Source organism: Zootermopsis nevadensis, unplaced genomic scaffold (genome assembly GCF_977971745.1).
Source record: "Zootermopsis nevadensis isolate Lab colony 2312 unplaced genomic scaffold, Znev_1.0 Znev_ptg000006l, whole genome shotgun sequence".
Lineage (NCBI taxonomy): Eukaryota > Metazoa > Arthropoda > Insecta > Blattodea > Termopsidae > Zootermopsis > Zootermopsis nevadensis.
Window position 1 is genome coordinate 2,653,667 of NW_028259138.1, and position 15,248 is coordinate 2,668,914.

The window sequence follows — 15,248 nt, forward strand, 5'->3', positions numbered from 1 at the left end:
TGGCATTATTATTTTGTTCGCTCTTGATTTCATTAATAACCTAATTTAAACTTCAGTGACATTTTATAAATGTTCTTGAAAGTTAAATATTGGAAGAGACAAGGACCATCTTGCCTATCAGTGTCATAATCCAAAGGTTTTCCATCAGGTTTGGAACATTTCCAACATGTCATGCACAATTCAACAAATTGTGTTTGAAATATGTCTATTAGATAAAATAAATATTTACTCCTTTTAGTAAAGCAAAACCCATGAAATGAAATGAAATGAAATGTGGGCCCAAAGCATTGCTCCTTAAGAGTTCTAAATACATTTCATGACAATAAAGAACACTGCAGAAATTTCAATAGATCAGGTGCTACACACCAGATAGGTACCCTAGAACCATAGAAGGCTGCAGTCCATTAATAACACACAACAGTGATTTACTGACATGCTGTGTGTTTGGCAGGCACCATATGTCAGCACCTACTAGCAGTGTTCTGCTTATATTACTACTACTACTACTACTACTATTTTTAATGAGTTTTTTATTTTTTTAGGGAGTGTTTCTTTTGTGAATGGTGATACTCTTTTGAGATATCGGGTAGGAGTGGAGAATTTGGTTGTTAGAGGCAAATTTTCATTTCATCCCATATATGTGCATAGTGTCATGTGTATGACAAAGAAAGATGAGTGCACAGGTGGATTCTGCTTGCAAGATTTGAATATTTGTGGGTTTGTGATGTTGGAAGGAGGATTCGGCATCCTATGCATCAATCATAAAGTAGTGTTCTCTTACGGCCAGAAAACTACACTGTGTTTCTGGGGTATCTGTGTGATCAATATGCTTGTGATAAAATAAGGGCAAAATATTGGCTGGTTAGGGCCATATCACAACCTTTTTGGTAGGTCCCACTAAGAAAATTAATGGTGTGAATGATAGGTAGCATTTGTTTACTTTCTTGAATTAGAAGTCCTCATGTTGATAAAAAAGACAAAGTAATTTATTAACAGGATAAGCTTGAATATTATGATGGAAGAATAGTATGCATTAGTTTGAAAAAAAAATTGTAAATGATTCATGAAGTTGCCTGTAACAAGATAACCATAATGCAAATAAATAAAAGCACATATCTGTCAACATATTTCATCAGTTATACAACATATCCAGCTACAGAGTATACTGTGTAGTGTAATAGAAGGGATCTGAGCTTCCTCCTGAAATACTGATTTCTTTAAAGTTAAGTATCATTTTACTGTTACATTAATTAAACTAAAACGTTATTCCATATTTTATTTAACAGTGAAAATGGGTAAAATTAGTTGATTTGAGAGTATGTGTTGTTGATTAAAAATCCATCAAGCAAGTTTGTTGTACCCACCATTTCAATTTCTTTATCATAAACTATATTTTTAATAACACGTTTTGTTAGTAGTAATTTTCAGGAAACCGGTTTTGTTAATATTTAAAACCGACATTTATTTCTGTGCATTTTTACACCTTTACATGATACTAAAAACTAAAATTCTTAAACGCAATTTTAAGGGCTTCAGAGATATTGTACTTTATTTGCACAGTAACTTACTTGCTGGTGTATTAACATCCTTCCACTTATTATCTGTGACGTGCTTATGTTGGTTCCACTGCCGCGCTGAGCTGTGGTCCGATTGGTATTATATGTACTTACAAGTGCCACGCCGTTGTTAAGTGTAGGTGGTTAGGAGAAGTAAAGAATTAAGTTGTATAAGGCTACTGCAAAGACGATGACGAATTTGAAACTCGTTCTTCAGACTTTCTACCGAGAGTACACTAATAACACTCCAAAAAAATTGAAAATAATTGATGCCTATTTGCTCTACGTATTATTAACAGGCATCATTCAGTTTGTTTATTGCTGTTTGGTGGGGACATTCCCATTTAATTCGTTCTTAAGTGGATTTATTTCTTGTGTCAGCTGTTTTGTTCTTGCAGGTTAGTGAATAATTGTTTTATTTTGTAGCTAGTTGCTTTAGGTACTACTGATTTGTGTATACTTCCATGAGTTATGTAAATCATAATTTCCCTAATTGCAATAAAACCCCAATTCAGATAACAAAAGTTGGATTTCTTAACAAGCCAATAACCAATATCCAAATTAGCCCAATGATTAATACGTACAGTTAAAGTAACAGTGCTCTCATTATAAAATACACTTGTTTTCAGTGTGTCTTAGACTTCAGGTGAATCCACAGAATAAGAACCAATTCAACGGCATCAGTCCAGAGCGAGGTTTTGCTGATTTCATATTTGCCCATATTATTTTGCACATAGTGGTGATGAACTTTATTGGTTAATAGCTGTCACTTACCAAAATAGGTAAGTTATTTTTCATTGTTTTTTACAAGGTGGCTGTTTCTATCTTTGAGTTTCAGTGATTAATAACAGTCTAGTCGTGGACCATGAAGTGCTCTGATTGGTGGCTGGGCTTGGCTGGAATAGCGTCACAGATAATTCTGTTGCTATAACAGATTTGTTTAACTTAGATGATGGTTTCAAAATGTATATGGTGGTAATGATTTATAGCATGCTCATCCAATGCATAGGTCTCTGAATAATCAGCAGGAGGAGACTACAGTTCCTAATTATACATTTCCATTCCAGGTGTCTCAGATGTCCTGGGAGTTTCACATTATAAATTTTTTGACTTGCCTAAAATGCAGATGCTCATTCTGCATATGTCCGAGGACATTTTAGATGCCTGGGATGGAACATGTAAATAGGTGCTCACAACATATTGGCAAACAAGCCCATCACAATAAAGTGTTATCACCTGAAAATGGAAACAAAATTAGCTACAAACATCAAGGAAAATGTGTAAGAATTCTTTGTGAAGCTGTTTGCTTTATCCTTCTGTTTAGTAGAACAGGGTGATTGAGGCTACTACAATGTAAGATTTGTCTAGCTAAACAGCTTTCCAAGAGCAGAACCTGAAGGTTCAACACCACCATTATCAAAGTCATGATTCTGAGTCAGTTACATCCACCTTCCATCTTCCTGAAGGTCCATCGTAATTATATCTTTCCATCTTCTCAATCGTCCAATTGGTCATTTTCAAATAGATATCTGTGCCTAAATTTGATTTTCTTTGTTTCCCATTCTAGCTACATGTTGAATCTATCATAGGCTCCTAGATTCACTAACCCAACAATACTAAAGTTTAATCTTGTTTAATATTTCAAACTGCCTACTTTATAGTTAGTTCCAGATATTTTTATTGGTAAGTCAGATGAGACTTATTGCTTTAGTTATGATGAAACTAGAAGGTGCATTAAAAAAATGGTTGTGTGAAGTTTGTAAAGCATCTGTATACCAAGCACAAATTGAAGAAATACTTAGATAAGGAAAGGTTATGCTATTAGGAAAATTAAATATACATTTACACAACCTCACTTTGACAATATTATAAGGGTAACTTCATAGGGCAGAGTCTTTGAGAAGATAATAGTATGTTCAGCCAGTCAGTCAATTATGTCTTTTGTGGAACTTGATGTTTCATTACCATATTCACAAGAGCTCATGTTCCTGAAACCACCATTAAAATCAAGTTGTCCAATTTGTATGGACAATGTTACAAATGGTGATTATGTTACTGACCACAAGCTGTAAGTCATCATTTACAAATTATTTGTATAAATATGTGTTGCACTAAGGACTGCTTACTTTATTTCTCATACCAGCAGTTTCTTATTGAATGCTTTAAACTCTCATATTTTTTGTTTGAAATGCAACTTTCACATATCGCTTTTGTGATCTAAATATTTCAGTAGAAAATGGTGTCCAAATATAAACAAATACTGTATTTTTAAGGTATTTGTCAGCTGTAAAACATAAAGGTAGAATTATCACAGACATAGAAGATATAATTTGTCAATCAGTATCCTTCCTAATAGTGCCCCCATATTTCACATAAGTTTTATGATTGTTATTAGTATTGTTTGTCTTGTTATCTTAGATTTTGGCAGTGTGTGCTGTTTTTGAACAAGAAATCCATATGTTGCAAAGATGGGGGAAAGCTTTTCCCTACAACTGGTGGCTGTAACAGATGGCTCCTATGTTAATATATACATTATTTGCAGAAATGCAATGAGACTTTTTTTGAGCAACTCTGTACACAGGCATTCTAACATGTACTTCATGTGTGTACATATCTGTTCAGTAATATCACTGACATCTTTGGATTTCAAATCGCCATATTTCTTTGTCCACCCGAACCTACTTTTTTATCTTCATTGTCACATCCCCTGAATACATAATTTTCTACATGTTAAATATTGTTTACTTTTTTCTACATTGTGAGGATACAATAAATATAGATATTATTTTTGTCCTTTTAAGGAATTTATTCCACTGTTTGTAAATGTGCCCAGCAGTGAGGTGCATAAATGACAAGTCTTAACTACCTTTATTCATTAACAAATTTGACCATCTAAAGATTCCTACCAACATTTAACATGAGTGAAAGCAGAAGTATTATTGACATTTATATTGAGACTGGAGTTTTTTACACTGCTGTCTTCTATATCCTTACAAATTCATGATTTACAATCGTTATGCAGCACTTCATATCTAGGGCAGTTGATCAAGTATCATTAACTGTGACTTACCATAGTATATAAGGTAATATAAGCATCCCTTGTTCTCAGGGTGTAGTGCTGGTAGATGAGTGGTAGTCATGGGAGTATGTCAGGTTGCGTCACAGGCTGAACAACTTTCAAGGGAAAACAGATTCCAGATGGCCAAAGATTGGTAGCAAGAAAGAAAAGGGGGTGATTGTTGTTCATTTTGTAGAAAGGAGAACCAGTTCTACATTTAGATGAAACACTTTATTTTCACTGTTCACTAATACTGGTAATCCAATGTTTCTCACTTTATATCACAGTGAACAAAACTCACAGTGATTTATTCTTTGAATAATTCATTTAGATAGTGTCAGCAAATAGCAAAGTCTAAAAGGGTTAAACCAAGGAGTTTGAAAGTTTTTAAAAAGTATTGTCGCTAAATGCAGTGTGTAACTTGGTCTGCTGCAGCACTCTGAACAAATTACATTCAACACTCCAGTACTGACTGGTAGCTGGTGTATTTCTTTCAACTTCAGGGTTTTGAGTTCCTGAATTGTAAGAAGAATGGTGATTGACTAAGGACTGTGTACAACCAACATTTTTTAATACAGGATAAATGATTGGTCTCTGCAAACAATGGTTCAGGATTTACCAAATATCCATTCCACCATATGCAAGCAGAAATGAGTCAGAGAAACATCTGGAATAATTCTAAATACAAAAACATGAAAGGAATTCAAAAAACAATTCTTGTCCATAAACTTATTTAAAAGGAGGATGGTTTGATTACCATAATGTATAGTGTGATGTCATTTTCGATATTCATTCTGTAACTGAATATTCTTGGAACAAGCAGTAATCTAGTTCTAAAATAAAATATCAATAACTGAATGTGCAACATTTATCATTTTTGCAGACTGGAACGTGAAACTTGAAGAAACCGAAACAACGGTGTTGAAATTTCCAACCTTTACTACTTATCAGAAGGATAATTATGTGTGACATTTGCTTTAAAATGTTCATAATTATTGTCACAAAAAATAAGAATATGTGTATATGGAGTTTTCTGTTCACAAATATGAAATGTTGAAATATATGTCATTTTTCACCCAAGTCCATAAATATAAATTGAAAGTTATTGAATAAAGGCTGCCAAATGCTCTTTTTTCATGTTCATGTATCATGGGGACAGTCCAACCCAGAAGCATGTAAACTTTGTCTTTGCCACAACTTAGCCATATGAAATACAATTTTTATATCACCTCATCATGTGGTTGTGGTTGGGCAGTCCCCCTGCCCTTTTCCTTCTCCCAATCCTATATAGCTTTAACTATTCACATCTTCACTTCAGCTCTAAAGGTGGAGGCACAATGTCCCTCCAAAAGGTTTGTATCTACCTATAAGTTAACACAGTGTCAACCCAAAAGACCAACACGAGGTTGGGTTTTTGTAAAGTCCAGTAATTGTAAATAATGCTCTAATACAAATGGAAGTTTATGTGTTAGTGTCTTTAAGTTGTTTTTAAATGGTTATCAGATTCTGTTTATCTTGCTGACATGCTATTTGGGTTTTACCAACAGCTTATTGAATTATTATTTTTGCATGTAAGAAATATCTTATTAAGCAAGAACAAAATCAGTGTTATAGAGCACCAATCACTTCACAAACAATGTCATCCAGTTGTGGCTGCTAAAAGAGACGTCCTCTTTTTTAATTTTGTTCAGTATTTAATGTAAAGCAAGATAATTGGTAAAACCAGAGGAAAAATATTCAGAGTATAAGTAGGACAATCTGACTGTAATGGAGTATCAAATAGTAACTTGCACATGAGCAGCATGAAATGTCTTATCTTGTATAACTACAAGTGGGACCTATGTGATGTTTATGGTCACATGTTTATTTAGATTTTACCATTACTCATGGCATTTGTATTAAATAATGTGTTTAAATAAGCTGATGGATTTCAGTATAAAGATTATGTTAAGCTACATGCACAATAACCACAAAAAGATCGCCAAATTGTAGAATAGATTAGCTTTTGTGTGTTCTGTGAATCCCAGAATAAGTCTGTATAAAAAATGCCACCAAACAAAATATATAAAAGTATTCCAAAATTACACACCACAGACGAGATCTGTGAGCTAAAAAATGGTTTTGAATGCAATTACAAAAATTCCCTCCAAATGTGGATCTGTTTGTGCGGAAACCACCGATTTATTTCCGTGTGTACACTCGAAACGAAATATTGCTGTTGAAACTGGATACATTTCAAATCCACGCTTGGCAAACCTGCTTTTGGTGATGTATTGCTGTAAGTTGTTCAATAGTCATATTTAATAGTGGCGCTATTAATTTCCACTTGCATGGAAACAATGGAACGTAGTTGTTTTGGTCGCTTCGTGCATGATGTGAAGTTCTTTTTCTCTGATCTGTTCGGAACTTTCTTTTACCATCGTCTTATTCATATCTCTGTTGTTCTTTGTATATTTCTTATGTTCACGGCTGTGTTTCTCGGTCATAATGTGTTATGTGTAGAGTACTACGTAAGAACAGAAGTGCGCGCAGATGAATACTGGATTCTAATCCTGCAATCGGCATACAGAATATATAATGTTCTTCAGTTGCTAGGTTCATAAGAACAGGTGTGTTCTGTGACATGATGATAATTTCTCGGAAGTGATGTTAACACAGTGAAAGAGACGAGGTTGTCGAAATGACGTGAGGAGTGGTGTTGAACTGCCGTAAGAACGATCAGGTGAGTATTTACAAATCATATTTTATAAGGCAAGTACAAGAAACATGGCAAGGAGTAGCTTTCTATCAGGTATCCCCTTTCCCTTATGACTCGCTCCTCAGTCCCTCGTGGCCAACTGAAATTATGAGACTTTTTTCATATGTTCGGGAACGTAACTTAAGTGCAAACAATCAAAATAGCCTGTTACTTGTGAGCTTAGGAAAAATTGAATATTTAACATCACAGTGTAGGATGAATTCATGGTTCTCGAACACTGGGATCGCGTTTTCATACGTTACCTAAATAGCACAATAGCAATCTGGACAATAGGAAAGTATACTTTTGCAGTTCTGCCCGGAAATAATTGTTTCATAACTAGTATTTTGATTTTAAGGATTATTGTCTGCTGTGCTATTTAAGCTGGGCTTCGTGTAAAGTGGGTGTTACTCCATAAAATCTGCAGGTAGGAATGGCATTCAGACTTATCCGACAGCTTTAGGAGTAGACCTTTCCACTCTTCTTACTGGATCATTCTGATTAATAAACTTCTTGGTGCTTCAGGCAGCTCGTGGTAGCTATGTCAATGAACCTCGCTTAACGTCATGATTGAAACTGGGGCTTTCCCATTTCTCGGTACTGCTTAGCCTTAGGCTGTCGAAACGTAATGAAAGTTGAAACTCAAGTCGGATGTCTGAAGGAATCTAGGTTCGACATTTTTGTCATTTGTGACGCACTTGTGCAATGAGGTGTGGCGTCATTATCAAATGTACCTACAACATCGGTCGGCTGTATCGTTCAGAACTCGAAGTTAACAAGATCCAGTTCTCATTCTTGAAGGTCATACAGGTTCTGGTCAATCTTACTGTTTTGCTGTGAAAAGTCACCTTGAGTTTGAAAACGCCTGACCAAAGGACCCGTTAGTGGCCCAGTTACATAGATACATACTCTCAACAATGGCAACATGGCAACAATAACATAACACAAAGCATCTGAACTGTAATGGAAAAGTCCTTGGTTCGATTCCAGAGAAGGGAACAGAGTTTCCCGTGGTTTCCCTCGGTATCTCCAGGCAAATGCTGGCATTATACCTTAAAGTACATTAATTTATCCATTTATAATTTTTCCGTTTGTGGTTCTTCAGTGACTTCTTTTTAGTTGTAGTTTTATCACTTTACGCGCTCAATATTAGGAACATAACAACTGGTGGACACAACATTTCTTGAAATGTTAAGATAACGTTAGAAATAACGACTTTAAACATTTTACATTGTTACATTTCTGTAATTGGTAAGATTACAGGTTCTCACAGCGGCAGGTTTGTTTTCTGGGATGTTACACGGTGTAATCTGGTAGATATTTACCGACGTTTCAGAGGTGCTTACTACCAACATCATCAGTCATCGCTCTAATCATGGAGGCAGTAAGCTCCTTTGAAACGTCGGTAAACTTAAACCATACAAAATGGCGCAACATCCCAGAAAACGGTCATCTTCATTTCTATAATTATTTATCAACTGGAAGTTCGACTCTCATGTGTGGGAAATTAGCTCTTCGTTTAAGTGTCTTTAGGAACGCATCTATCACGGAACACTACCGCCCCCCCCCCCCCCACTCAACCAAGTTAATAGAACGTAGTCATCGTCTCGTGTCTTTGAACATTAATAACACTTGCAGTTGTCACAACGTCGTTCATTGTGTCCCAAGATTCATCTTGCAGGTTTACTATAATAACCCACAGAGAAATATAATTGTATGATCTCGACTTGTTTTGTAGTGGCTTGCTGTTTGTTCTTTATCATGCCGAAGGAAATGGAAATTTAAAACCGACTGAGATTGTTCTTTGTTTTTGGTTGTTGTTTCTGTCTCCATCTTTTCTTCTTGCTCTTTTCTCCTTGTTTCTATCTGTTTATGTTTTCTCAGTATCTTGGATTTTTCATTTCTCTCATACTTTTGTGCGTCACAGTAAATTGTTTTCCTTTGATTCTGTAAAACTGTTATATTTTTATTTATCGTATAATGGCTCATCTAAATGCTGTCTTAAATGTGGGCCTACTCTGTGCTGAGGTCATTTCGCAAACACCCAATCTGATGTGATCTGCCTCATCAGTTAAGAATTTATCTCATTACGTCAAACGCGGAGACATTGAAATGAATTATGTCGATAAAAATATGCAAAGATATCAGCATAATAAAACTCCTGTTACAACAGTGGGATTGTCTTTCTTCATACAATTTCACTCAGACCTTGTAAGACATTTTGAGACTGTATGTGAGTTGCTTTGTGACAAACTTCTGTCCCATGATACAGCGCCTTGCTTTGAAAATTTAACAGTCTCTCAGCTGGGCAATAAATTCCCTTCTTAATGGATCATGACTGTTCATAACCGTCTTCACAAATATGCTACTAGAGCCAGTTGAATGCAGTTGATTCCTTCACGCCCTATTTACTAAAATTTCTTTTAGTATTACACTCTCATTTACATGTTGACCTCTGAAGTGATCCCTTCTCAAAAGATTTCCCGACTAAAACTTTGAATACGTTTCTGATGTTATCAAGAGTTCTACATGCCCTGCCCATCTATTTCTCTTTAATTTAATTGCTCATCATATTACTTTATATGCGTGTACCCCAGTTGTAAACTTTATAAGCTTTTTCAGCTAAAGGTCTAGTCACCGAGCAATCGAATATCTTATCGATCCTATATCAGGCGTGCTGGGACACGATACCGTTTTTGTTGGTTGGTTGCCAAGTTATCTAACTTTGCTTTGTCACCGTTTTCGATTAAAAGATTATTTGCATAGCGAACAAGAAACGATGGTGGGGGTGATAACATCACAGAAATGTAATGTATGCAAACTAATAAGATCTTCGTTGAGCAGCAAAACATTGATATTTTTCCTGAATCTGTGTATCGTGTGCCGATTGCATCGGAACATATTTTGCATCGTCACCCGTGTTACGCTTCTCATGTAATGACGTAACTCCTTGCTTTCTGTGATCTCTGTAGCATAATAGGCGAGCCCTTTCATTCAAAGGATTACATCAATGGCAAGTGCCTGTTTCAGCTGGTTTCAAGATCCTTGCAAGGACGAACAATGTAGAAGAGGGGAACGAGTTAATACTCCACTGAAACGTCGGTAAACTTGTACCAGACTACACGGTGCAGCTACCCAAAAGACAGCCATCTTCATATTTCTAGCTGTGAAGACCTAAGATCACACTTAGACAATAATATTTATGAAAAATGTGTAGGCCCTAGCCAAACTGGATATAACTTTTTAGCATTTTATCGAAACGACCTTCTACTGCCGTACCCAACAACATGTAGCGTGGTTAATCGTTCAGTTACGAAGGAGTAGGTTGACTGTTAATGACACTAGAGCTTATCTTCATCTTTCATGGCCTTTTTAGTGTTCGCTTCGAAGTTGGAATAATTCATAAGCTTCGTCAGTCTGTTTATTCGCATGTAACGCAAGTCGAGAACAGCTGGTCGGATTTTCATGAAACGTGATATAGGGGAATAAAACCAAAATTTGTCGACACATTCCAATTACGGTTGAAATCGATCATCAATAACAGACATTTTGCATTAAGACCTACTTGCGTTTCCGCCCTTACATCAAGCGTAACTCGCCATATATATATATATATAGAGAGAGAGAGAGAGAGACGTGTGTGTGTGTGTGTGTATATATATATATATATATATATATATATATATATGTCGGAGCAAACGTTGTTTCGAAACAGACGTGCAGAAATAAAACGTGTGTTTTTTGTCCATTGCACTTTTCCGGAGTTTTACTGCTTTCGAGGCAGTTAAAAGGGATTTTTATGATGTAGTGTTGGGACACGTTTGACTGATTTTGATCAAGTTTCATATTGGATGTCCTTGCTTGACCATCTTGCCTGTTTTAAGCTATTTATAAGTAACCACCAAATGTTAACATTCACGAACTGAAAATTTATAGAAAACAACATATTGAACTGCCAGAATTGTTACGCTATGCGTATATTTCCCAACTTCTTATTATCCGTTTCGACTATATATTTCAGGTGTGTAATTACACTAGTTTACTTTGTTTTCGGGATGCAGTGGTTGAAGAAACTGTGTATTTTGTTATCTGTGTAGGGACTGTCAGTTACCGTGGTTGGAAGAGAAAACCCCGTAAATTCCAAAACCGTTCTTCTTTTAGTTGTCTTCTCTGGCCGTGTTGGTATCGCTGTTTATAATTTATTGGTGCTGTTATTGTTTTGATTTCTTGTGTTTTGGTCAGTACAGTTTATTTTTCAGCATTCCTTATTACTGAGCGTCGTGATCGAGTGTTTAGCACTTCTGCTTCTTATTCGCGAGGTCCCGAGTTAAAATCTCGGCCGTGATGAAACTGACTGCAGGGAATTTGAAACGAAGAGGTTAGTGGCCTTCAACACAAAGTTCATACCAAATATTGTGAACATTGGTTAGATGGTTCAAACGTTAGACGAAGAGTGTTCCTGTAAGCCTGCTTTACAAAGAAATGAATTAAAGCAACAAATAAGACAGCAGTTCCCATTTTTGTGTAGTTCTTCCATGCTTCTTCAGGAAGTTCCTTCTTCGCAATTGCAGTGACGTGTCCAGCAGGACTGTCTCACTTGTGCGCAGGAAACAGCTCGCAACCGGATCTGACAGGCCAATGGAATCGCACGTTGTAATCAACACCTCGATAGTCAGACAGCAGCAGTGTGGTAACAATAATAGTCACAAGACAGGCATGTGCCGTTAACAACCATGTGGTGGTATTCATTGACGCGTTCGACACGTGCTGGTGACTTCCATTTGAGCCGAACCGAATGAAGTTCTGGCTCAAGCCAATGTTCGTCTCCACCTCACCAACGCCCCCTCACACGCCCCTGAATGGACAATTGACACCTTCCAAAGATGGCACCAGACACTTTGCGCCCTGTGCGAATTCTAAAATCTCGCCCAATCTTCCAGTTTGTAGAGCCACGCTGTGGCAGAAGACCGCAGGTTTTGAACCAAGTTTCATTCACAGTTCGTAGTATTTTGGCCATTTTGTGACTGGTTAGTGGGCTCCCTCATCTTGAGCTTCCCTGTTCTCACAGCATTTACCCGAAAGAAGGGAAAATAACACAAAAAAAACTTTCACCGTTGTTGATTCCAACCGCGGACATCCCGAACAGGAAGCAGGAAGGCTAGTGCAATTTTTCATTATCGTATTTAGAATTAGAACAGTTTGTGAGTCGCATGAGACAGTTTAAGTGTGACAGAAGTCCAGTTCCAGAACAATAGTTGCACCTGAGACATTGGGATATTGCAGTACTTAACTAGGAATTTCGTGATTTATTGGCCTAGGACAGGGGTGGAAAACCTTTTCATGTTGGAAGTCCGCATTAATTTAGCTATAATCAAATAAGGCAGCATTCAAGAAACTTCAATTAGATATACTTGAAAGTGTACATTATGTTGTAAAAATCTAACTACTATGTACTTAATAATTTCAAAAAATGAAAACTATTTGTTAATTTTTATGAGCCGGCGTAGCTCAGTCAGTATAGTGACTAGCTACGGGCTGGACGGCCGGGGTTCGATCCCCGACGGTGGCAGAGGATTTTTCCTCTAGCCTCTGCGTCCAGACCGGCTCTGGGACCCACCCAGCCTCCTCTACAATGGGTACCGGGATTCTTTCCCGGGGGTAAAGCCGGCCGGGGCGTGATGCTGACCACTCACCCCCATCTAGTGCCGAGGTCAAGGAAGTGAGGAGCTATACCTCCACTCACCCCAAGCGCCTACATGGCGTATAGTGGGACAAACTTTACTTTACTTACATTTAAAAATAGTATTAAAATATATTAAAATTGTCCGTCAATCACAATAAAGTAATATAAGATAATTAGATGGTTAAAATATTATCCTTTGTTCCGTATCGAGTACTCGATTTACATATGGAACATTCTCGACATGTTTCGGCTTTCATAGAGCCGTCATCAGGTGTATGTTATAAACTCTTAACTCAATTACTAATTTTTAATTTTCTTATCATTTCTTCGTTTTTCATATTGTATCAACATTGTTGTTGTGTTATATATCATTGATACAATCGTATTGTCGGAGTGATGTTAATGCTGCGTATATTGGTCTGTGAATTAGAGGATTCAAAACCATTAATGAAATTGAATATAGAAAACAAAATAAATAAATGAAAGTAAACGTATACACTTACCAGAGAAGTAATATCGAAGTTGTAAGAGGAGAGATCAGAAGTACATCGTATCGGAGCGAGGTGTGTTATTGACTGCGGTGTTAGTGGGTGAAAGGCGGTTTGTCAGGGTTGGGGTCAAGGTACTGGAGTGCATTAAAAATGGGGTTGATAATATTTTAACCATTTAATTATCTTATATTACTTTATTGTGATTGACGGACAATTTTAATATATTTTAATACTATTTTTAAATAAAATCACAATATGACGCACCTACAATATCTTACTTACATTTGTTAATTTTAAAGTTAACTAATCTTTTAATGACTTTGTTGTGTCTGCTTTTTGTTGGAAAGCATTTGAATATTTGATTGCAGCATGTATTAATAAAAATAAAAGGATTTGTTCTGTAAAATTTGGATTCAGTCAAAAGGCCTCACTTAAGGACCTAGAAGGCCACAGATTCCCCACCCCTGGCCTAGGACGATATGCTGTCTTGTTTGATGTATTCTGGTTCATGTTTGGAAAATGAAGAGTGGTTGTGGCTTTGGAGGATTTCAATAGTGAAGTTCATTGTAGCTTGTGGATACTCTACTCTAGCGAGTAATTAAAATTAGAATCTCCACATACAATGAATTCAGTGCCTGGATTATCACTTAATTGAGAAGCTCGTGTAAATAGTTAACAGTAGGTAATCCATTGCACCCGTACAGCTCACTAATCTTCTTATCAGCTAGCTATCGGTCAGCAGAATTATGAGATCTTCTCATGGGGTACTGGGATGCATTCAACGTGACACATTTTTAGAAAAAGTTACTTCTAAAACTTTATTGAAATCTTTAGCAATACACAGCGACTGCTCTTGACCAGGAATTGACCGTGAGTGACGCCAACAGTTTATGACGTGGGGTGGGGCAAACCAAAACACCTTCAACGGAAATACCCACCCGGCTGAGCAGCCAGCCCATTGTTCTTTGAAAAATGCAAGTTTTTAAACTGAATTCCTTCAAAAAATGTCCGGCTACACCGTGCTCAAAGTTACCACCCGGAGATCTACATACGGCTACTAAGGACGAGCTTTAATCTATTTGATGGTGATGTTCTTCTGGGTTGGCGCCGTAAACTCGTCGGTCGGACTAAATTCTTGGGATAAATATTATTTGTAAGAGCTTCGGCGTCAGAGGGTTAAATAGTTACAGTCACTTTTGTAACGTGTGTTTACATAATGCTGGTTCATGTTGGATGTGACGCGATCCAAATAAAGAAATTCAGATAAATAAACCACAAACGCAATTGTTATGGTTTGGCTACGAAGACACTAGTTGTCGATTCTTTTGACTACCAGCTACAATGCCAAGAGAACTGTCAAAATTTCGGTGTGGGTTGTGTTAACACTGTAACTTGATTTGGTGCATATTAATAGAACGTAGAATGAGTTCTGAGTGTAGTTTTCATAGAAGGGAATGTACATGATGGTGTGACACCACCCGAAATCTCTACCCCTAATCTCTTAATTACAATTGAACCAACGGTTGCTATAACGCGATTTTTCCACCACGCGGTGTTTTCCATGAACACAACTGTCGCGTTATAGGAGAAACGGCTGATTTGGAAGACTAAATTTGTATAATAAACATTGGCGTTTTTTATTTCTCTTGCGCGATGGCGAGATCTGGGAACTGAGAAGACGTCACACAACTTTCTTTCCACGTCCTTTTCGATTCATTAATCA

At 36.8% G+C, this 15,248-nt stretch overlaps 1 protein-coding gene across 3 annotated transcripts; it reads left to right on the forward strand.

The window, feature by feature from the left end:
• Positions 1-1,637: 1,637 nt before the first annotated feature.
• Dad1 (dolichyl-diphosphooligosaccharide--protein glycosyltransferase subunit) lies at positions 1,638-5,746 on the forward strand. Of its 3 annotated transcripts, none has more exons than XR_015533795.1 (4): positions 1,638-1,954; positions 2,186-2,338; positions 2,624-2,836; positions 5,498-5,746. XR_015533795.1 is itself a non-coding variant. In XM_087343554.1 (3 exons), the coding sequence occupies exons 1-2, from the start codon at positions 1,747-1,749 to the stop codon at positions 2,314-2,316; spliced, it is 339 nt and encodes a 112-aa protein (XP_087199680.1). In that variant the 5' UTR covers positions 1,641-1,746; the 3' UTR covers positions 2,317-2,338; positions 5,498-5,746. The 3 variants fall into 3 exon arrangements, 1 of the variants encoding a protein (XP_087199680.1); XR_015533796.1 differs by lacking the exon at positions 5,498-5,746 and adding an exon at positions 3,975-4,345; XM_087343554.1 differs by lacking the exon at positions 2,624-2,836 and having other exon boundaries at positions 1,641-1,954.
• The last annotated feature ends 9,502 nt before the right edge of the window (positions 5,747-15,248 follow it).